General features: G+C 38.9%; 2 protein-coding genes and 1 non-coding gene across 4 annotated transcripts in view; 1 reads left to right on the top strand and 2 right to left on the bottom strand.

Annotated features, from left to right (window-relative positions):
* USP50 (ubiquitin specific peptidase 50) overlaps positions 1-11,265 on the top strand; it is a 35,951-nt gene extending 24,686 nt beyond the window's left edge. The window contains exon 7 of the mRNA XM_059372815.1: positions 10,257-11,265. Within this exon, the coding sequence (XP_059228798.1) occupies positions 10,257-10,448 (192 nt within the window). The 3' untranslated portion in view covers positions 10,449-11,265. The remainder of the gene's footprint in view (positions 1-10,256) is intronic.
* LOC132000459 (U6 spliceosomal RNA) lies at positions 169-270 on the bottom strand. The gene has a single exon (XR_009399319.1). It is a non-coding gene; the product is annotated as a U6 spliceosomal RNA (small nuclear RNA).
* A 148-nt stretch (positions 11,266-11,413) lies between the features above and the next one.
* USP8 (ubiquitin specific peptidase 8) overlaps positions 11,414-22,546 on the bottom strand; it is a 73,023-nt gene continuing 61,890 nt past the window's right edge. Inside the window, exons 12-20 of one of the 2 annotated variants that reach the window (XM_059372813.1) lie at positions 22,432-22,518; positions 20,647-20,724; positions 19,970-20,232; positions 17,732-17,944; positions 17,060-17,270; positions 15,573-15,809; positions 14,570-14,712; positions 12,420-12,552; positions 11,414-12,246 (exon numbers count right to left, since the gene is read on the bottom strand). In XM_059372813.1, coding sequence (XP_059228796.1) covers positions 12,061-12,246; positions 12,420-12,552; positions 14,570-14,712; positions 15,573-15,809; positions 17,060-17,270; positions 17,732-17,944; positions 19,970-20,232; positions 20,647-20,724; positions 22,432-22,518 — 1,551 coding nt within the window. In that variant the 3' untranslated portion in view covers positions 11,414-12,060. The remainder of the gene's footprint in view (positions 12,247-12,419; positions 12,553-14,569; positions 14,713-15,572; positions 15,810-17,059; positions 17,271-17,731; positions 17,945-19,969; positions 20,233-20,646; positions 20,725-22,431; positions 22,519-22,546) is intronic. The other variant, XM_059372814.1, reaches the window with a different exon arrangement.

Below are 22,546 nucleotides of genomic sequence, written 5' to 3'. Positions count from 1 at the left end.
TTTGTACTTTGTTGATGATGTTGTACTTTGTCAAATGCTTTTTCTGCATCTATGGAGGTGATCATATGATTTTTATGCTTTATTGATTTGTGAATATTAAACCATCCTTGCATTCCTTGCATCTCCAGGATAAATTCTACTTGATTGTGGTGAATGATTTTTTTTTTTTTTTTTTTACAAAATGTTACAAATTTGAATGTCATTCTGATGCAGGGGTCATGCTAATTCCTATCCTTCCAATTTTAGTATATGTGCTGTTGAAGTGAGCATAGTGAATTAGCCTTTAACATGTAGTTGATGCAGTTTAATATTTTGTAGGGTTTTTAAAAAAAATTTTTATTTATGAGAGAGCATGAGAGATAACAAGTAAGCACAATCATTGGGGGTGAGGTTTGGAGGAAGGGCAGAGGAAGAGGGAGCAGCAGACTCTCCAGTGAGCAAAGAGCCTGATGGGGGGCTTGATATCAGGCCCCTGGGATCATGACCTGAGCTGAAGACAGCCACCTAAGGACTGAGCCACCCAGGTGCTTTTATGGGGGGATTTTGCATCTATGTTCATCAGGGATATTGGCCTGTGGCATTTTTATGGTGTCTTAGTTCTGGTATCAGGATGATCCTGGCTTCACAGAATCAATAAATTTGGAAGCTTTCTTTTGTCTTCTATTTTTTGGAATAGTTTAAGAAGAATGGGTATTAATTTTTCTTTAAATGTTGGGCAGAATTCCCCTCTGAAGCCATCTGATCTGGAATTTTAATTGGTAGTTCTGTTCTTTTTCTTTTATTTTTTTCTTTCTTTCTTTCTTTCTTTTTTTTTTTTTTAAGATTTTATTTATTCATTTGAAAGAGTGCACAGCACCAGCTGTGGGGAGAGGCAGAAGGAGAAGCAGACTCCCTGTTGAGTAGGGAGCCAGATCCCAGGCTTGATCCCAGGACCTGGAGATCATGACCTGAGTGAAGGCAGATGCTCAACTGACTAAGCCACCCAGGTACCCCTTTAGTAGTTTTTTAAATCCAATTCACTTTTGTTACTAGTGATTGGTCTCTTCAGGTTTTCTATTTCCTCCTGATTGAATTTTGGAAGATTATGTTTCTAGGAATTTATCCATTTCTTCTAGGTTTGTCTAATTTTTGGTGCATAATTTTTCATAAACTTTTAAAGATTTTTATTTATTTGACAGAGATCACAACTAGGCAGAGAGAAAGGAAGGGAAGCAGGCTCCCTGCTGAGCAGAGAGCCTGATGCGGGGCTCGATTCCAGGACCCTGGGATCATGGTGTGAGCTAAAAGCAGAGGCTTTAACCCACTGAGCCACCCAGGCGCCCTGTCCCTTTCCTATTTTTTTTTTTTTTTTAAATCTCTCTACCTCTAGAAGGAGAGGAGAAGGGAGTCAGGAAAATTGGAGGGGGAGAAGACTCCATAGGAGACTGTGGACTTTGAGAAACAAACTGAGGATTTTGGAGGCGGATGGGTTGGTTGGGTGAGAGCCTGGTGGTGGGTATTAAGGAGGGCACATATTGCATGGAGCACTGGGTGTGATGCATAAACAATGAATCTTGGAACACTGAAAAAATAGGATAGAGTTTAAAAAAATAAGATAGCAAATTCTATCATTTGCATTTTTTAACAAATAAATCTTTTCCTACTACAAGTATTAAAATGCTGAACCTTTCAAAAAAAAAATCTCTATACCTCTGTTTCTGCTCTGATCTTCATTACTTTTTCCTTCTACTAAACTTGGGCTTTATTTGTTATTTTTCTAGTTTCATTGGTGTGAGATTAGATTGTTGGAGATTTTTCTTGTCTTTGAGGCAGGCCTGTATTACTATAACTTCCCTCTTCGAGCTGCTTTTGCTGAATCCCAAAGATTTTGGACCATTTGTGTTTTCATGTATTTTTTTTAATAACTTCTTTGATTGCTTCATTGACCTCTTTGTTGTTTAGTATCATGTTTATTAGCCTCCCTGTTTTTTGTGTTTTTTTTTTTCAGGTTTTTTCTTATGATTAATTTCTATTTTCATACTGTTGTGGTCTGAAAAGATGAATGGTATGGTTTCAGTCTTCTTAAATTTACTGCCAATTTTTTGTGGCCTATCATCTGTTTCAGAGAATATTCTGTATGAACTCGAATGTGTATCCTGTTGTTTTGTATGCAATGTTTGTTTATATCTGTTATGTCTGCTGGTATAAGGTTTCATTCAAAGACATGGTTTCCATATTGATTTTTCTTCCTGGATGATCTACCCATTGATGTAAATAGGGTTTTAAGGTTCCTTACTATTATTGTATTAAGTTATCTCTTTATGTCTGTTGATATTTACTTTATATATTTAGGTACTCCAATGTTGGGTGCATAGATATGTACAATTGTTATGTTCTCTTGTTGAATCGATCACTTCCCTGTTACATAATGCCCTTGTCTCTTCTTAGTCTTTATTGTAAAGTCTGTTTTATCTGTGCTACAAAGTATTGCTACTTTGCTTTTTTTCTTGGTACTTCCATTTGCTTGGTAAATGTTTTTCCATCTCTTCACTTTCAGTCTATAGGTGTACTGAGGTGTGAGAGGTCTCTTATAGGCAGCATGTAGATGGTTTGTGTTGTTGCTGTTTTTAATCAATTCCACCACCCTATGTATAGGCCATTTACATTTTATTACTGATAGGTATGCATATGTTTTCTGGTTGTTTTTGTAGTTTTGTTCTGGTCCTTTATTGTGATTGATTTTCGGGGTGTGTTATGTTTGGCTTTTTCACTCTCCAAATTTTGTGTTCTTAAAGCAGGATGTCTGTTTCCTTCCTTAGGTTAGGGAAGTTTTTAGCTATTATCTCTTCAAATAGTCTTTCTTTTCCTAAAAATAAAATCTTTAAGAAAAAAAGAAATCTCTATATCCAACATGGTGTTTGAACCCCCATCCCTGAGATCAATGTTGCATGTTCTACTGACTGAGCCAGCCAGGTGCCCCTCCACCAATATGTTTTCTGTCCCCTTCTCTTCTTCTGGGATCCCTATAATGCAAAACTTCACTCGATGTTTTCCAAGACATACCTTAAACTATCCTCATTTTAAAGATTCTTTTGTTTAGCTTGCGTGCTTTCTATTACCTTGTCTTCAAGATTTTTGATATGTTCTTTTTCATCTGCTAATCTGCTGATTGCCTCTAGTATATTGCCTCTAGTATTCTTCAACTCTTTTAAGAGACTCATGCTCTACCGACTGAGCTAGCTGGGCACTGACAACTCTGTTTTGTGTGTGTGTATGTGTGTGTGTGTGTGTGTGTGTGTGTGCGTGTGCGTGCATGTGTGTGTGAGCGTGTATGCGTGTGTGTTTAGTATTTTCTATTTCTTGAAGTTCTCATGAAGTTCTACACTTCTCTCCAGCCCACTGATCATCTTTACAACCATTATTTTTGGTTCTTTTTCATTTTGCTTAGCTCTGTTTCATTTGGTTCTTTTCCTGTGATTTTTGTCTTGTTCTTTCTTTTGGAGCATATTCCTCTGTCTCCCCTTCTCTTGACTTTCTGTATTTGCTTGTATGGCTTGGGTGGAATGGCTGTTCTCCTAATCTCGAAGGAATGGTCTTGTGTTTGTTATCTGGTATGTTGACTTTGTGTGCTTGGGACTTATGCTGGCTGGTTGGATCTGTGGATGGTGTGGGCCAAGGGTTCTGGGGCTCTTGGTGTAGTGGGATCCATGGCAGGACAGCTAAAGCTAAAGTGAGTGACTGTTTGGTCCCTGGTTTCTCTATACAGTGGGTGCCCTGACAGGACAGCTGAGGCTGAAGTGGGTGCAAGCCAGGGTATGCTGAGGCTCAATGCATAGAAGGCACCTTAGCAGGGTAGCTGAGGTTAAGGTGGGTGTTGTCCAGGGTGTCCCAGATCTCTCTACACAGATGGTGCCTTGAAGGGTGACAGGAACAGATGCACTGTGGGCCAAGAGGCCCTGGAGCTTCTGCACAGCAGGCACCCCAGCAGGACTGCTAAAGCTGACGGTGCAAGACAGGGATCCTGTGGCCCTCCATGCAGTGGGGCCCCCTTTCAGGCCAGGCAAAGCTGAAGCAGTCCTGGAGCAGTCTGTGCGGGTGGTGCCTGGCAGGGCAGCAGGAGCTGAGATGCTGTGAAGGATGGGAGGTCCCTGGGTCTCTACACGGGGGCACCCTTGGAAGACAGCTCAAACAAAAGTGAGTGCAAGCACAGGGGCCAGGGCTGTACACACGAAGAGCAGCTTGGCAGGGTAACTGAAGCTGGAGTGTAAGCCTAGGGTGTTTCAGGAGTCTCTGCTAGAGTCGAGATGGGGTACAGGCCCAGAAGGTGCCCTGGCAGGCCAGTATAGTTAGAATGGGCATGGGCCAATTTGTGGTCTCTGGGACCTCCCCACACAGTGTGTCCTGGCAGGACAGCTCTGAAGCGGAAGCAGTTGCAGGCTGGGTTGTCTTAGGGCTCTTCCCACCAGTGGGAAAGGTCAGCTGAATGAGGTTCAAGCTAAGGTTTCCGAGTGTTCTGTGCAGGGTGTGTCTTGGCTGAGTGACCGGAGCTGAGGCTGGTGTGGGCAGGAGCCTTCCAGGGTGCCTGGTGCTGTGGGCCCTGGCAGGATGGCTGGGACAGAGACAGGAGCCGGGTGCTCCCAGGGCGCTCCCTGCAGGTCTGGAGTAGACGTCCATCGGCAGGTTTCGCAGTGGTCTGCATCCCAGGGGCCCTGATAAGCTGCCCGAAGCTGAAGTGGTGTGGGCCTGGAGTACCCCAGTGTGCTTTGCGCCTGGGTCACTTTGGCATAATGCTAGGGCTGTGGTAAGCACTGACCAGGGGGAGTCCCGGTATGTTCCGGCTGTGTCCCGGGTGGGACAGCTGGGGCTGGCTTGGGCTAGGCCAGGGGCAAAGTGGTTAGGGTGCCTGGACTAGGCACTGGTCTACGCTGTCAGGGTGGAAGGCAGCATAAATTGTGTCCAACAGCCCCCCCCCCCCCCCGGGAGTGTTCTAGCAGCTAGGACTCGCTCTTATATATGCTAGTTGCTCTCTTAAAAATGTTAGGTTTATTTTTTGTGCCCAAGGACAGAGGAATCTGTTCCCGGTCCCTCAGTATTCCTCTCCACAGACCCTTCATTCCTGGGCCCCCATTTCTCTTGTTGTTCCCTTTTGCTCTTCTCCTGTGGTGCAGAGGCTGTTAAGTTGGCCCTTGGGTCTTCAGGAGTTGCACTATAAAAAGATGTAATTTGGTGTGTTCTGTGGAGAATGTGAAGTCAGGGTCTTCCTACATCACCGTCTTGGATCAGATCTCCCCTGGCTGAATTTTTTTATGCTGGCCTTTTTTTTTTTTTTTTAAAGATTTTATTTATTCATTTGACCAGAGAGATGCAGTGAGAGAGGGAACACAAGCAGGGGGAGTGGGAGAGGGAGAAGCAGGCTTCCAACTGAGCAGGGAGCCTGATGCGGGGCTCAATCCTGGGATCATGTACTGAGATCATGACCCTGGGATCATGTACTGAGCTGAAGGCAGATGCTTAAGGATAGAGCTACCCAGGTGCCCCTTATGTTGGCTTTTAAGGGCAAGGACTCAGTTTCCGATTTCCTATTTCTGGCTCTCCTAGCATTAAGTCCCATTGATTATTTTGAAGCTCCCAAAGTAAATCCCCACTGGTTTTCAAAGCCAAATGTTAGGAACTCATTTTCCCAGGGCAGGTCCCCAGTGCTAAGGGTGCCTGGTGTGGGGTCTGATCCTCTCCCTTCTCTGTGCTCATGGTGTCCTCCTCTTCATGGTTAGTCCTGCCAGGGGTAGGCTGTCTCCGTACCTCCTACCCTTTTTGATGTGTGGCCTTCCCTGTAGATAAACAGTGGAGGGTCTCTTCTTCCCGTCTTCAGCTCATTATCAGAGCTCGTGGCATAGATGGAGCGGGTATCTCATTGTGTCTGTGGGTCACGGTGAGCTTGGGATCCTCCCAATCCACCATCTTCTCTGACTCCATTTAATGTTGGCTTTATATACCCGGTTGCTCCTCTACTAGGTACATGGACATTGACAATTGTTAGGTCTTATTGATTTAATTTCTTATTAGGTAAAGTCCTTCCTTGTCTCTTATTATAGTCTTTGTTTCAAAATCCACTTTATCTGATACAGGTATTGCCACCCCAGCGTTTTTTGTTTCATTTACATGGACTCTCTTTCTCCATCCCTTCACTTTGTTCACTTTGTGGCTTTTTTTTTTTTTTTTTTTTTAAATTTTTAAGTAATCTCTACAGCCAACACGGGGCTCAAACCTAGCCCCGACACCAAGAGTCACACACCACCCTGACTGAGCCAGCCAGGGCCTCATTCTGTGTCTTCAGGTCTGAGGAGAGACTCTCCATGGGCCGCATAGAGACGGGGCTTGTTTTTCGCGCACTCAGTCCTGCTGTCCTTTGTCCAGCTTGTACAGTGCACTTACATTTGAAGCGCCGGTAGATGGGTACTTATTGCTAGTTTGTTCGTTGCTGGTTTTGTAGTTCCTCTCTATTCCTTTCTTCTTCTCTTGCCCTCTGACTTTATTCAGGGTTATGCTTGGACTCCTTTATTTTTTGTGTATTGTAAGTTTTTGGTCTGTGGTTAGCACAAGGTTCCTGTGTAACATCCTGCAACAGTATTAAGTTTGATGGTTAAGTTTGAACACATTCTAAAAGCACATTTTACTCCCTCCTCCAAGTTTTATGCAATATCCATGTCCTATTTTACATCCTTTTTTATATTCCTTGAGCAACTTATGTAGAAATAATTTATACTACTTTGTGTTTTAATCTTTATACTAGCTTAATAAGTGATCCATTACCTTTCCTGTGTGTGCTTTTTTACCTGTGAAAACTTTCCCTTTAATGATTTTCTTCTAGTTTATGGCCTTTTCTTTTTCACTTAAATTTAAAGTCTCTAACCTTGCTTGTAAGGCCAGTTTAGTGGGGATGAACTCCTTTCACCTTTGTTTGGAGAAATTCTCTCAGGAACTTGCCTGGCATCTTCGTGCAGAGGCCACGCTCAGCTTCGGTCACGCGCCGGTGTTTAGTATGCGCTCTCCCGGGCACCCAGCTCCCGTCCAGTTCTGAGTGATGACCTTGCTGGGTAGAGTACCCTTCACTGCAGGTTTTTTCCTTTCAGCACTTTGAGGAGATCAGGACAATCCCTTCTGGCCTGTAAAGTTTCTGCAGAAATGTGTACTATCCTTTTTTTTTTGGTAGTTTTCAAGATTTTTCTTTGCTTTTGTTGTTCTGCAGTATTATTTTTATTTACCCTTAGTGTTCCTCGTATTTCCCAAATTTGAAGATTTATGACTTTTATTAATGGTTTCCAATCATTATTTTAATATGGTCTTGCTCCTGTAATACAGTTTTACTACTAGGCATACACGGAATCTTCTTATTCAATTTTCCATCACTACTGCGTTCAGGGTAATTTCCTTAGCTTCATTTTTATAGTTTATTCACGGTCTCTCCAGTTCTATGTACTATTTAATTTCTATACCAACTTTTTTTATACTGAATTTTGAAGTATTTTTCATTTCTGGAAGTTCTCTAGCTTTTTGTTAGCTTCCTTAAGTGTCTATCACTTTATTATTATCATTTTTTTAAAGATTTCATTCATTTATTTGACAGAGAGTGAGCAAAAGCAGGGAGAGCTACCGGCAGAGGGTAAGGGAGAAGCAGGCTCCCCGCTGAGCAGGGAGGCTGATGCGGGTCTCAATCCCAGGCTCATGACCTGAGCCAAAGGCAGATTAACCAACTGAGCCACCCAGGTGCCCCTGTCTATCACTTTAAACATGCTTTTTTGGTAGTCTGTTTGGTAAATCCATTATGTAGTCCTAGGGAGGGGGAGTTAATCATGCTCTTTATTGCCTTCTGACTCTTACTCACAGAGGGCTGTTTCCATGTGTGTTCTGGAATTCTGAACCGTGAGTGGAACATCACTGTGGTTTTCCTATGTGTGGGTCTCGTACAGCCTGAATTAAAGCACACCTATCTGGAAATAGAATGTAATTCTCTCTTCTTTTGCCACATGCCACTCAAATAATTTTCAAAATAACGCCCAAAATAAATTCACAGGCTTCTGAGGCCATTGCAGGTAGCATAATTTTGAATCTCAAGTAAGTCTGTGCCCACAAATTCTAGGAATGACTGACTCTCTGCACCAAGAGCATAAGCTAAGACAAGTACAGTTTATCCTTTACTGAGGGTGAGTGTCCGTAAGAATCCTGGCTATGCGTGTGGCTCTCAGTCCAACGCCCCCGCTTGCAGAAACCTAAGACTTCACCTCCTGTGCATGTGTAACCTTTGAAACGCAGGCACCCTGTGTTCCAGAGACTAGGAATGGTCTTTACACCCAGGCAGTCATGGCATCAACCAAATATTTGGCTCTTTTATTTCCTGTTGTCGGCCCCTGGGGATTACTCTCACCATAAACTCTTTCAATACCAGTCATGGATTTCAAAGGGTGTTTACCAAGTTTATCCAACTTCCCTTAGTTTTGTAACTAAGGCTTTCACACTGTCTTCTGTAACTGCTGGAAATTCAAGTGTAGAAAGATGTTGTATCTTCGTTTGTCAAAAAATTTTTTGACATTAAGTTATCCAAACTGAATGTAACATCCAGCTGTGATCAGTTTGATCCGTTCCAAAAAATACTTTGTCTTCTGGACACTACATATCCACCAGATGTTTTTTTCTCAAATTATATCACACTCTTATGGGCACCATTTTATACATAAGGAAGCTGAAGCATATCAGCTTAAGGTCACAGGGCAAGGACCAGGACTAGAGCTTGGATCTTTTTTTTTTTTTTTTAAAGATTTTATTTATTTATTTGACAGAGAGAGATCACAAGTAGGCAGAGAGGCAGGAGAGAGAGAGGAGGAAGCAGGCTCCCTGCTGAGCAGAGAGCCCGATGTGGGACTCGAACCCAGGACCCTGAGATCATGACCTGAGCCGAGGGCAGCGGCTTAACCCACTGAGCCACCCAGGTGCCCCGAGCTTGGATCTTTTAAGTGTCAGCTTTGGGATATTTCTGTAACCTGTAATGTGAGAGGTAGGGAAGATGAAGGTCTAAGGGAACATTTTTAAGTACCTCCTACATGCTAGTTCTGTAATATCAAAGACACCTGCTGTGTAAGACATGTCTTACTACTCCATTTTCATAGGTGGGGAAATTAAAGCTCAGAAAGTTTAAGTAATTTCCTTAAGGTCACTATATAGTATTAGACCTGACTTTACAGTCAGAACGGACTATAAAGATCCATCTTCTGGGATGCCGGGGCGGCTCTGGTGGTTAAGCGTCTGCCTGCTTCGCCCTCTTCTTGCAGCAGCTGCCCCCTGCTTGTTCTCTCTCCCTCCCTCGGAGAAATAAAACCTTAAAAAAAAATCCATCTTTTCCCCTCTATACCAGGGGTCAGTAAACTTACTCTGTAAAAGGCCAGATAGTAAATATATTAGGCTTCATGGGCCACATGGTCTCTCTCACAACTACACAGCTTTACTATTGTAGTGTGAAAGCAGCCACTGAGAAACATAAAATGAATGAGGATGGCTGTGTTCCCATAAAACTTTATTTACTGAAATTTGAGTTTTATATAATTTTCATGTCACAAAATATTTTTTCAAACAAATATTTTTTCAACAAACTATGAAATGCATTCTTAACTCGGGCCACGTGACAACAGGCCACATTTGGCCCATGGGCAACTGGTCTGTTACCCCTGCTCTTCACCCTCCACCTTCTGTGAAGTGGGGCTCTGTGGTGTCTGTTTCACACATTCCTTTACGGGGTGAATGACATGGGGAAGGGAATGGAACAGGTTCTTCTTCGGACGTTCCATGACGGGGGTGGGGGGGTGTTGCTGCCCAAGTTCCTCGTTGTTTAACTGTCTTTTTTCATGTTTCTCCTTAGCCTATCTTCAAAATTAAACTGTAAGCTCACTTAGGAAAGAGCTCGCTCTTCTTATTTTACAATTTCCTTTAGTCTTTAACAGTCTATGTATAGTAGGTGCTCAGTATTCAATGATAAATATTCGATGCTGCCAAACACTATTGTATTTCATTCACAGACTCTTTACATAGTCAATGGGCCCAATTTATAAGCAGTTCAATGAATGAAAAGTAACATAGCAGTCAGGCCATATGTAGGATTTAACAATATCACCACTACCTTTTAATTTAGTGTAAGGGACAATTATGAAGAATATTTTTGGCCCTACTGTTTTGTTTCAGTAGAGTTATTTGCATGTGAATATTAAGTCTGACATTACTTCTTCCCCTAGAACCACTTCGGTGACCTGGATGGTGGCCATTATACTGCTTTCTGCAAGAACTCAGTGACCCAGGCCTGGTATAGCTTTGATGACACACGAGTCAGTGAGATTCCAGATACTTCAGTTCAAACTGCTACAGCCTATCTCCTGTTCTACAGCTGCCAGCCCTTTTCTATACCTATAACAAAATGCAAAAGCTAGGAAAAAGGGTATTTCCTGGAAACTGCAAAACAAGCGATCAGAAACTGGTACTTAAGTTTTGCTTTGTCATTAAACTCTTGCAACTTACTTGCATCACTGGCATTTTTAAGTCTTTCTGGTATATTATGTGCCCTTTTACATAATAAAGCTCTACGACAGACAGGTCTGGGCTTACTGAAAGAGGCAGCATGAAAATGATGAAATGCTACTCAATGGGGGCCTTCAAAGCACTGCAAATTATGTATAGATTTCAGGTTTCAGAATTCAATGTTTATTAAGGTGAAATTTTTTATCAGAGTATTTCAATTATATATATCCAACAAATTATTTTCCAAAGAGACTTCGTGGCGCTAAACCAAAGTAAGTTCAAGTGGCTCTGTGACCTTAAGAAATTAATCAGACAACTTAGTCAAGAACTCTAATCAGTCTCTTAGACCAACTGCAGAACATGAAAGGCTTCCAACCTCACAATTCAAAACCCATCCTTTCATCCTTTCCCGGACAGTCCACCAATAGTGACATCTTTCAGAAGCACCTTTTACAATCTTATTTTTATATGGAGAGTTTTTATTTCATCTATAGCAACTGAGTCCATGAGGTAAATCATAAATTCTCTTTGAATACATCATTTTGTAAAGATGTGGTTCTTAATGTAGTTCACTTTGCAGTCGTGCCTGACTCCTGACTTTCTATTTTAACTCTGACTTCCAACTCTGAGAATCCCAAGTGCTATATGCAGTTTTGGATCAAGTTGAAGGCAGAGTAAAGTCAGGTCCTAATGCAACAGTATAAGTGAACTAAATATTCAGTCAATATAGTAGGATCAAGTGTGTGTGTGTGTGTGTGTGTGTGTCTAAAATGGTTTGCTAATATAAAATTAAAGACAGAACACTTACAGGGTTTTAAATTATTTTTCTCATTAAGATTTTAATGTAGGTGTAAATGAAAATTCTCATTTTAAAAAATTAAAGAAAAGTTTCCATTTATTTTTTTAGAATAAAGATTTAGTGCACAAATACAGCCCAAAGCCAACAAAAAAATAGCTTTGCCCTGTCATTTCCCTAAGAAAGCACTGCAGTTACTCAGAATAGGCCAAAAGAAAAACAAACGATCCTCTGAGTTCTAGGCTTCACAAAAAAACCACATATTATATTATGTACATTGATTTGATGTGCAAGTGTGCAATAAATATATACACATACATTCCTATCTGCTTTACATCATTCTAGAGTATTCATAGATCAAGCTGGGATTTAGAAATGTGAAAAGGCCATAACAGTGAAAAGGAAAATAAAGATATAATGGTTTTTAGAATAGAATGCTATAGAATAATAATGCTTAGCTAGTTAAGTACTTTAACTTTGGAGCAAACTATAAAGGTTTTGAAATAAATGGTACCTGTAAGGAGTGCTTACTGCGATACTTGTTAAATATTATTAGTCAGTTTTTCGATAATAGCACTGACCTAAAATATATGGTGATAGTAACACAGCCCTCACTGTCCTAGAATTCCTCTATAGGGCCAGCTACAGCTATCCAGTATCTTTGTAAGTATGTCAAGAGTGGTGTTGCGCAGCTTCTTAAAAGACAACTAGCTTAAACCTACTTCTCTTTATGTGGCTACATCAGTTGCTCGTGGTCCCAATGAAGTATAAAAGAGGATATAAGCTGCCGAAGACTTCACCGAAGAAACCGAGATATCGGAAACTTCGTGATCATCGAATTTAAACCACCGCTGTCTTGCTGCATTTTTACAATAGGCGGTGTAGTGACCTCCATCCAGCCCACCGTAGTGATTCTGTGCCAAAAGAGGTTGAAAATCAGTTTGAGTTATTCAGAATATGTTGATAATTTCAATTTAAAGCTTTGTTCTTAAAAAAAGCTTTGTTCTTTTTCTATGAAGTAAGGAACCACTTGTACCTCTTCTTTGTAAGCAAAATATGAAAATATTAAGTTCGACAAGATACTTACTGAGACAGAAAACAAATTATATTTCTTCAAATTGTTCTTTGGACCAATAACATACTGTGACAAGTCAAGATTTTCTAATGGGAAGTCCACAGAGGTCTGTAGTTTTTGTTTCCACCTGCCATCATAGGAAAAACTGCAGAGCAAAACATGACAGCAATTATACCAACAGACCAAAAATCTCAGAAGGACTCTTAATTCATTAACATTCTAGATTTTTAGCCAGGACCATAAACCATTTCAAACACGTTCGGAATTTCAGTAGTGGAAAGACCTGTAAAGACGTGTGGCTTCATTTCTACTTTACAAACGAGAACACTGAGGCATACAGATATGAAATAAGTCAAACAGCTAAGGGGAGTAAAGACAGAGTCCTACTCCTACCTTGGTCCCTAAGCCTTTGGGTCTACAAAGGCAACAAGCTATGATGTCCCAAGTTTATAATGCCAGTCACTACACAAATACAAAAGAGAGACTGAAGAGAGCAACTCTCATTTAAGATGGTACTACTGGGCACACTGGAGCTGGAAACTGCAAACACGCAGACTACACAGGACTCCCCACCTCCTCCTCAAAAGTTGGTGTGACACTGCTTTGTTTTACAAAAGACTTGGATTAGAACCTGTTTTTGCTAACCAAAAGAAATCTAAAGAGGCTTGCTGCCTTTAAGAAAAAAGGTGAAAAGCTCAGCAGCATGTGTTTTGCAATAAGCTGGTGGGGGCAGCAGGTGCCCTGCCAAGCAGCGAGAGTGGCCCCACAAGCTCCTGCCCAGAATATTCGGCATCATGCCGCAGCTCTGAACTGTTGGCATCTGTGTTGTATCTTGACTTACTCTGTGCATCTGTTTGTAAGATATGTCCTACGAAAAGCCCAAGAGAAGGTTATTTTTGGGGTCTGGAAATGTTCAAAGACTTTCCATATAAATTAATGGTTAACTGCTTCTTTGCTTTTTGCCATTTTGGCTTACGAAAGATTTCACAGGAATACGCTTTCGGCATAGCAGGGGCAAACTGTAATGGCATTCCACTGTCCTGACATACTCAAAACGCCAAAATACTGGTATGTTATAATATTACATATAATAATATATATTATAATATTAATAATGAGTTAATTTTCAAACTGAATTCTGAACCATTTATATTTTTAGATATTCTGCAAAGAATATGCATCATTAAAAATTTTAAGAAAACAAACGTATAATCATTTAAAGAATGTTTCTCTATACCTCTACAATCCTCAAGAGAAAAACTGATGTAACAAGCTTTTGTTAGAAAATTTACATGAGGAATTTGAACACATCAATGCTGAAATGGTATCTGCCAAAGAATCTTCAGTAATACAAAATGAAACAAATAATAATAGAAATGCTTTCTTTGAAACAAATTACAGCTCTCGATAAAAAGATGAAACTTAACAGTTTTTGAAAATAATGACTCATAGTTATCACTCCATGGATAGACTATATATAAAGACAAAAAAAAAATTAAAAGACTGAGACATGTTTTATAACTCTCTGCTCTTCATCCTTCTAGTACAGGGTCAGGTTTTTCTCACAGGCTGGAAAAATCTGGACAAAAAGGTCTGCACCCAACAACGGCATCTTTAACATCTTTAAGACTACATTTTAAAAAATCCTGTATTTAAAGGGCACCTAGGTTAAGTGCCTGACTCTTCATTTCAACTCAGGGTCATGAGGTTGAGCCCCACCTTGGCTCCATGCTGATGGGGGAGTCTAAGACTCTCAAGCTTCTCAAGACTTTTCCTCTGCAGGTGCATGCTCACTCTAAAATAAATCTTTGAAACAGTATTTCATTTTCAGCACATGATTAAATCTTTTTTAGTTTAGTGTTTGATAAATTTTATTGGCTATTTTTATTTGATTTATAAATGTAAAATTCCACATTTGAAATACAGTAATTTCAATTACTAAAAATTGAAATAAAAAAAACTGAAATTACATGAAAGAGTTATGTTAACATTTTGCACTGTTATTGCAAACACTAAGGAACAAGAGTCTCCTAATTTCTGCCTTATTTCCCTAACGAGATAATTTTCCTTTCTAATGCATCCTCAGCAGGCAGTACAACAAAATTCCTTGAAGGATTTAGAATTCCTTCATCTAATATTATAGAAAAATTTATTTCCTTTACCGTTTCAGATGCACTAAAAGCACAGGTGGCAGTTTCCAGATTTCTATCTTTTTTAAAGAATCCCGTCGAGTTCTGCAATGACTGCAGTAAAACCGATTGTTATCTGTGAGCTTCTCTTCTTTGGAAAATAATCTAAGGCAATCCTGGAGGCAAAAACAAGTAGTAGTTACTCATTAATTCATTTCTTCACTGTATCATTCGGCATCTACTCAAGAAATTACTCTGCGGGCAGGACGGATCCAAGAGTGAACAAAGTAAACAGTCCCCTCATAAAGGTTAGGACCTAGTGGGGAACCCCGAGGGAAGAGCCGACAGTAAGGAGAGTGCAGTGCGTAGTGAGTGCTGCCTGTGGTGAGGGAAGCAGTCCTGGGTATCTGCCCTCTACCTGATGCCTCAGGAAGTATGGCTGGAAGAAAGGACATTCTCGAGAAAGCAAACACAAACGTATCAACAAGCTAGCTAAATTACGCTAGTGTGAGGAAAAGAGCTATTTATTTGATCTCCAGATAGAACAAATTCTTATAAAAGTGAGCCTAAATTAGATCAATATACAATTTTCAAACTTCTTCAAAGTGTAAAGTTTAAAAACCATCAATTCTGAAAGAATATTTAATAGGAAAATACCTTTTAAAAAGGAGAACTTTAAAAAAAAATCTTTAAGTTTTTCTTATCAGACATAATTAAATTTTTTTTTTTTTAAAGATTTTATTTATTTATTTGACAGAGATCACGAGTAGGCAGAGAGGCAGGCAGAGAGAGAGAGAGGAGGAAGCAGGCTCCCTGCTGAGCAGAGAGCCCGATGCGGGACTCGATCCCAGGACCCTGAGATCATGACCTGAGCCGAAGGCAGCGGCTTAACCCACTGAGCCACCCAGGCACCCCTAAAATTTTTTACCTATAAAACGTTTATGTAAAAAGTAAAGAGCAGAAATTGCTGAATAAAGTATATGTTTGTATGCATATAAAGAGCATTTATTCAACAATCATTTCCCCTCAAGCTTACCTGTAATGTACATTTACTTGTAGAAGCTAAGGGTAGAGACAAATACATGAAGGCCTCAAATGTCCTAGACTTTTTGTGACAGGTGAGGCACTGTACCGTGGATTTAAACTGGCCCTGAAAAAGTGCAACAATAATAGATTCATTGAGCTGCTTGTGTTTCTGCCAAGCATGCTCTGCAGCTTTAAAGTCATCAAGATGATCATTATTTTCTTCTTTATGTCTCTTCCGATTATCAGCCTGGAAATAAGATCAATATTAAAATTTATATTACTATCTCAAAGTCAACATTTAAATACAAAATTGAAAGACTATATGGCATATACTTTGCAGATTTAAATACTTCTGCCTCCTTTCATGAAGAAGTTCTAATCTCATTAAGTACTACAAAAAATTCTAGCTAAAACCCCTCCCTGTAGCCCTACTTTATCAGTAGGGTATGACTTATTTTAATTTATTAAATATTGTACATATTTATTTGAGTGTGTGTGAAAGAGAGGGAGAGAGAATGTGAAGCAGACTCTGCACTGAGCACAGAGTCCATTGTGGGGCTCGATCCCACAACCATGAAATCATGACCTGAGTCGAAACCAAGAGTCGAATGCTTAACCAGCTAAGTCATTCAGGCGCCTCACAGGACTTATTTTATAAAACAAATTAAGAAAATGTATTTTATTAAGGAATGGGGATTAAGGAGTGCACTTGTCATGTTGAGCACTGGGTCATGTATGGAAGTGCTGAATCACTATACTGTATACCTGAAACTAATATTAACTGGAATTAAAATAAAAAATTTAAATAAAAATGTATTTTATTTTTTTTTATGTTGAAAATTTTACTTTTGAAGAGATGATATCCTAGATAGAATTTCTGTTGTCCTAAGGTCATGGATGAATACACACACATACTTTATATATATTCATATATACATGTACACAAAATATTTATTTACATGTACATGTATGAGCGTATATATCTATATAGATATGTGTGCATATATATATGTTCAGTGGTAATAGTGATCCCAAAGGTATTTGAGAGATATGTGCCTCAGTAACTTTTCATGTGAGTCCTCTGGTTATATGAGGTAATTCTTATTTTAAGAAAGAAGGATAAAAATATCAAATACAAAAAATATAGAAAAATACAATAATAAAGACATTCAGGTGGTCTACAGCTAATCTTTTATAAAATTTGTGTTTATGATTTACTTTCACATACATGTGGTCACAGTTATCTCCTTTTTAATATTTTTAATTTCTCACAATACAGCCTACCATTTTAATAAGCAAATGTAAATTATATATTTCTTTTAAAATATTAGACCTATCAGATATATTTGTTTTATAGTTCCCTGCCTTAGTACAAAGTTGCGAGATTTGAATAAACTAGCACTGAACAATTCCCAACTACAATTTTGAATTGCTATAAAAATTAGTGTTGAGCAACCCTAAAGAGTCTTTACAACTTAGAAAAATCAGATTTCTTACTTTATTTAGATCTTCATGGAGACCATCCATCAGGAACAGAAGCAGTTCTTGTGAATCTTGCTGGCTATATCCTGCAAACTGGTCATTGATCTTCCCAATGGTGATTTTAAAGTCTTTTGGACTGATATACCTGTACTGTCCGGTCCACAGGGCTTTCATAATTATGCCAAATTCTTCAGCCACTTCACCTTTATGCCCCAACAAATTTGACCTTTGCAAATAAAGTTAAAAAAATAAATTAAAAAAAAAGGTTTTTTTGTTTTTTTGTTTTTTTTTAAGTTAAGGTACAGTGGGTTCCTGAGGTCAATATTAAATTCTTCACATACTGTAACCTAACCCTATTTATTTATTCAGAGGTTTATTACCAAATACTCATCTGAATCTTACTTTGATTATACCCTGCCACAACTTGCTGCTTTTGGGCTGTGAACCCTGCCCTATCTCTTCCTCCTCCTCAAAAGACTTCAGTTTATGACGGAGGTTCTGCCTTTGTGCACTGCTCCTCTCTTGTCTGTCCTTTACCAATCAGAGGAGGCTTTTCTCACATTTTTCTTAAGAATAAAGATGTTTTTTCCCCTTTCCTAATTTAACTTCTCTGAAGCTGGTTAGTAAGGAAGTGTTACTTAGATCACCCTTTAATACTACATTGCAACAAGTAGGAAAGTTCTTTACCTGTTAATATCATCCTGGTAACAGTTTCGGTTGAAATAATCAGCCAAATGTGGAGCATTACATAGGCACTGCAGTATCGAGTTCATATAACAAGTATTTCCTAAATTACGAAGTCCAGTGAGAGCTGGTCCAGATCCTCCAAAAACAGGATTGAGGTTCCGAATCTGAGAAGCAGAAAGCCTTGTGATCTCAGCTTTAGGATAGCATGTTGGCCTGAGGAAAGAATGTACATTATGTCTTCAATTGCACTGCATCTAAAATTAAGGTTCATACTACAAATGGTAGCCAACAAGTCATAAGGTACTAGGTTTTACAACACATTTATTATCTAGGTAACACTGGTTATATTTTGTGATCTTCCCAAGAAACAAGTACCTTTAACCTCTTATGTGCGTCAATGGTTCTTACACCCTGAGACAGATTTCCCTGGCTTCTCATGAACAGGTAGCGTCTTCTGGTAGAGAGGGCTCTTTCGAATTCCTTTAAATAATCCTAGGAAGTTTAGCATTACCGAATGTTGAACTCAACCAGAATGCCAAACAAAGACTAAAAAGTTTATTACTGTAGAATAGCTATCAAGAGACAGGGATTATTTGGGTGCCATTATCTGAAACATAAACGTGTGCTGACAATGTGGTAGCCACTGGCCACAGAGAGCTATTTAAATTTAAAGTGAAATTAAAAATTCAGCTCCTCAGTTACACCTGCTATAATTCTAAACAACCACTACCATACTGAACAACACTGGACTAGAGAATGTCTTGAAAACTTTCGTTATGTAGTGTATTGGACTTATATGCAGAGCTTCTAGAACTGCTACAGCATTAAGAAAAATCTTATTTTTTTATTACTGATTTTAAGCATACTTTCAATCCTGAAATATTAAGAACAGATTAAACCATGTTTCAATCGGCTTTTCTTTACATGTGTTTTATGCTTAAGCTTCATGCTTTACATGAATGCTCAAATATGCATGCATGTCCTCCTCTGTTGCATACATATAAAAATACATAAATACTGCATGTGTGATTGTTTTCAAAAACTTAAAATCCTCAAGTTAACAAACTTTAATGAGAATGATGATTCATGGGTGCCTGCGTGGCTCAGTGGGTTAAAGCCTCTGCCTTCAGCTCAGGTCATGATCCCAGGGTTCTGGGATCAAGTCCCGCATCTGGCTCTCTGCTCAGTGGGGAGCCTGCTTCCTCCTCTCTCTGTCTGGTTCTCTGCCTACTTGTGATCTCTGTCATATAAATAAATAAAAATCTTTAAAAAATAAAAGAATGATGATTCAATAAAGAATTAAATCTTACCATTTTTTAAAAAAAAGACTTTATTTAATTGACAGAGACCGCAAGAGAGGCAACACAAGCAGGGGAAGTGGCAGAAGGAAAGCAGGCTTCCCACTGAGCAAGGAGCCCAAAGATGTGCGGGGCTCCATCCCAGACCCTGGGATAATGAAGGCAAATGCTTAACGACTGAGCCACCCAGGAACCCCTCTTACCAGTTTTAATAGTGAGTCCTAATATAAACCCATTTATTTGTACTTCCATCTATCCATTTCCCCTAAAAGTGAGCATTAGAAGTGATAGGCAGATTTGACAATTATAGTCTCATAATGCTATCAAATCATAAGCCAGGAGCATTGGAGAGATCACACCAGGAATACATCTAAATGAGATGTTGGTTTGGGAAAATTAATTGAACCTACCGATCAATCACTCACTACTTGTGAATCACTACTTGTGAACAGCAGAAATGCAATGAAGAAAAAGGGAACAGAGTAAGGATGAGCAGCTGACACACACAATACCTGTTATTCAAATACTATTTAAGTTTGCTTCCACAGTACAGGTGAAGTTAAAAAAAAAGTTTGGAATTTGAGAGCTGCAACAAGACAAACTCAAAAATTCCTCTTTAGAGGAATTTAGGGACCGGGAGATTTATGAAAAACTTCTAGGTAGTCTATACCATGCTGCCTTAAAATATAATAATGTATTTTCTTTTATATCCACAATAATACTTACTATGATAATCTTCCCTGATATATTTAGGTTAGCATTTGAGATAAAAACCAAGGAATGTAATCCTCTCATTTTTCCCCTCTATGCTAAATAACAATGGCCGCTATAGCCATCCTCAGAAATTTCTGACTCCCTGCTATTAATAAACTGGTATGTTTAGAGAAGAAGTTTTCAATATAGCAGATTATTCTAGTTCTAAGAGTTAGGACAAACTTACTTGTTTTCCCGATTAACTGCTGGAGTTACTGTTGGCTTCCTCTTCTCTTCCTCTTGAATGGCCTGGGTTATGTCTGGGGAGGAGTAGGAGCGCTTCAGTTTGGACGGTTCCCTGTCCCGCTCAGCAGGAATCTGTGGCTTGGCTTTATGAGTTGGAGGGGTGGAAGGAGGTGCAGATGAAGGAGCCATTTCCGGCGGATACATATGAACAGTGTTGGTGGGTGAATGATAATAACGAAAAGTTCCAGTGATTGGGTCAAGAAACTTAAATGGAAAAGAGAGAAAAACAAAAAACAGGTCAAAGAACAATGATCATTACAAACAAAAAAAGTCACTCAAAAGTACTCCAATGCTAAACTTACATTTGGATTAAAATAATTTGATAAAATGGTAATAATTACTTCTATAATAGAACTTCCAAAGAACTTTAGGTATTAAATAAACTGTTTCTAAATGACAAATGCCAGATCTGCTCTCATATATTGTAGCCAGCAGCTCAGATTGGATATACTGAGAAATATAAACATGCTGTAATTAGGGAAATGAGCTATATCTTCCATCATGAAGAAACAGAACTGACTCTGCATTAGAGAGGATATAGAATAAACAACAAAAAAAGCTTTTTAAATAAGAACACATGACCATGTTATTTATTTATGTGCTAATTTTTAGTTTTACCTTGGCCCAGCCTGAAGGCAGTCCTGGTACGATCCTTCCCATTTCTTCACTTCGTGCTCTTGTCAAAGGCTCTCGAGCCTAGTTTAAAAAAAGATAAATTTAAAAAATAGTAAATTGTCCCATATACAAACTTAAGCTACCTTAAGTTGTAACATTTAAGCCTTGTGTTGGCTGCCCTTAATATTTTTTTTTTTTTAATTTTAAAAGATTTTATTTATTTACTAGACAGAGATCACAAGTAGGCAGAGAGGCAGGCTCCCCGCTGAGCAGAGAGCCCAACCTGGGGCTTGCCAAAGGCAGAGGCTTTAACCCACTGAGCCACCCAGGCACCCCCCCCTTAATATTTTTAAAATCAAGTTTAAAAATGAGGAACTAACTACATGTGGTTTCAAATTCCAAATATTGCTCGCAAAAGGAAGAGAAATGTGTGTATGCACAAGCCCATAATGAGGGTGGTTTTTAAAGTTTCCTTAAAAAAACACAAACACAAAGACAATTTCACTGCTAGCTATCAACCCAAAAGAAATGAAAACATATATCCAAACAAAGATTTGTATGCAAATGTTCACAGCAGCATTATTTATAAAAACCCAAAAGCAGCAGAAGCAATCCAAATATCCATTAACTGGTGAATGAATAAAATGTGAGATATCCACATAAGGGAATACTATTCATCAAATACAAAGTAATAAACTGTACACATTATAACTGGATGAATCTCAAAAAATTATACTAGCTAAAGACAAATGCAAAAGACACACACACACACACACACACACACACAATTTAAATGATACGCCCAGAAGTCACCTATCTATGGAGACAGAGTAGATCATGGTTGTCTGTGGCTTTAGGACAAAAGGAATTTCAAATGTTCTAAACCCGGGTTAATACTTGTTTTGTAATTTAAACTGCAATCACTGAACTGTAAACTAAAAATGGGTGGATTTTATGGTATGCAAGTTATACCTCAATAAAACTCAAATAAAAACAAAGGCAAAAATATATAAGACCTAAGTATTTTTAAAATTGTGATGAACACATAGAACAAAATTTGTCATCTTAACCATTTTTAAGTGTATAGGTTAGAGGTATTAAGCATCATTTGCAGTGCTGTGCAACCAATTTCAAGAACTCTCTTCGTCTTGCAAAATGGAAACTCTGCACCCAATTAAACAACTCTGCACTTCCTCCATCCACCTGGCAACCACCGTATATAAATGGAATCATACAGTATTTGTCTATTTGTGACTGGCTAATTTCACTTGCAAAATGTCCTGAAGATTCATCTATGTTGTAGCATGTGTCAGAATTTCCTTCATTTATAAAAGGCTGAATAATACACCACTGTATGTAAATACCACATTTATTTATATATTCATCTGTGGACAGATATTTGGGATGCTTCCATCTTTGGCTATCAGGCTATTGTGAATAATACTTCTATGAACACAGGTGTGTAAATATTTCTTCCAGACCCTGCTTTCAATTCTTTTGGGTATATACCTAGAAGTAGAATTGGTGGATCACATAGTGAGGTCTAGGTATTTTCTAATTTCATAAAATGAGAATACACTATTGTACTTTAAACAGGAAGATAAACATCTACTCCTCTTAGCATATAAATGGCTCAATCATGTAAAAAAACAAACAAAAACACAGTTACGGAAGATAAATCTGCTTTTCCTCAGAAAGCAGACCTTAAGATGGAGGATGACAACATGGTAAAGACAACCACATGGTTATAACCCATAGGTTCCCCGCACTCAACAAACTACCACTTACTTTATTTCTTTCAGTGTCTTCTGTATTCTCTCTAAAAGTTCCAGTTTTCAGAATTCCACTTTCTGGTTGCCCTTTAATCTTAGCAGGCTGTAAAATTATTAAAATTTCAGAAGTG

This window comes from Mustela nigripes, chromosome 13, assembly GCF_022355385.1.
Source record: "Mustela nigripes isolate SB6536 chromosome 13, MUSNIG.SB6536, whole genome shotgun sequence".
In the NCBI taxonomy this organism is placed as follows: domain Eukaryota; kingdom Metazoa; phylum Chordata; class Mammalia; order Carnivora; family Mustelidae; genus Mustela; species Mustela nigripes.
This window is presented reverse-complemented; position numbering and strand designations above follow the sequence as displayed.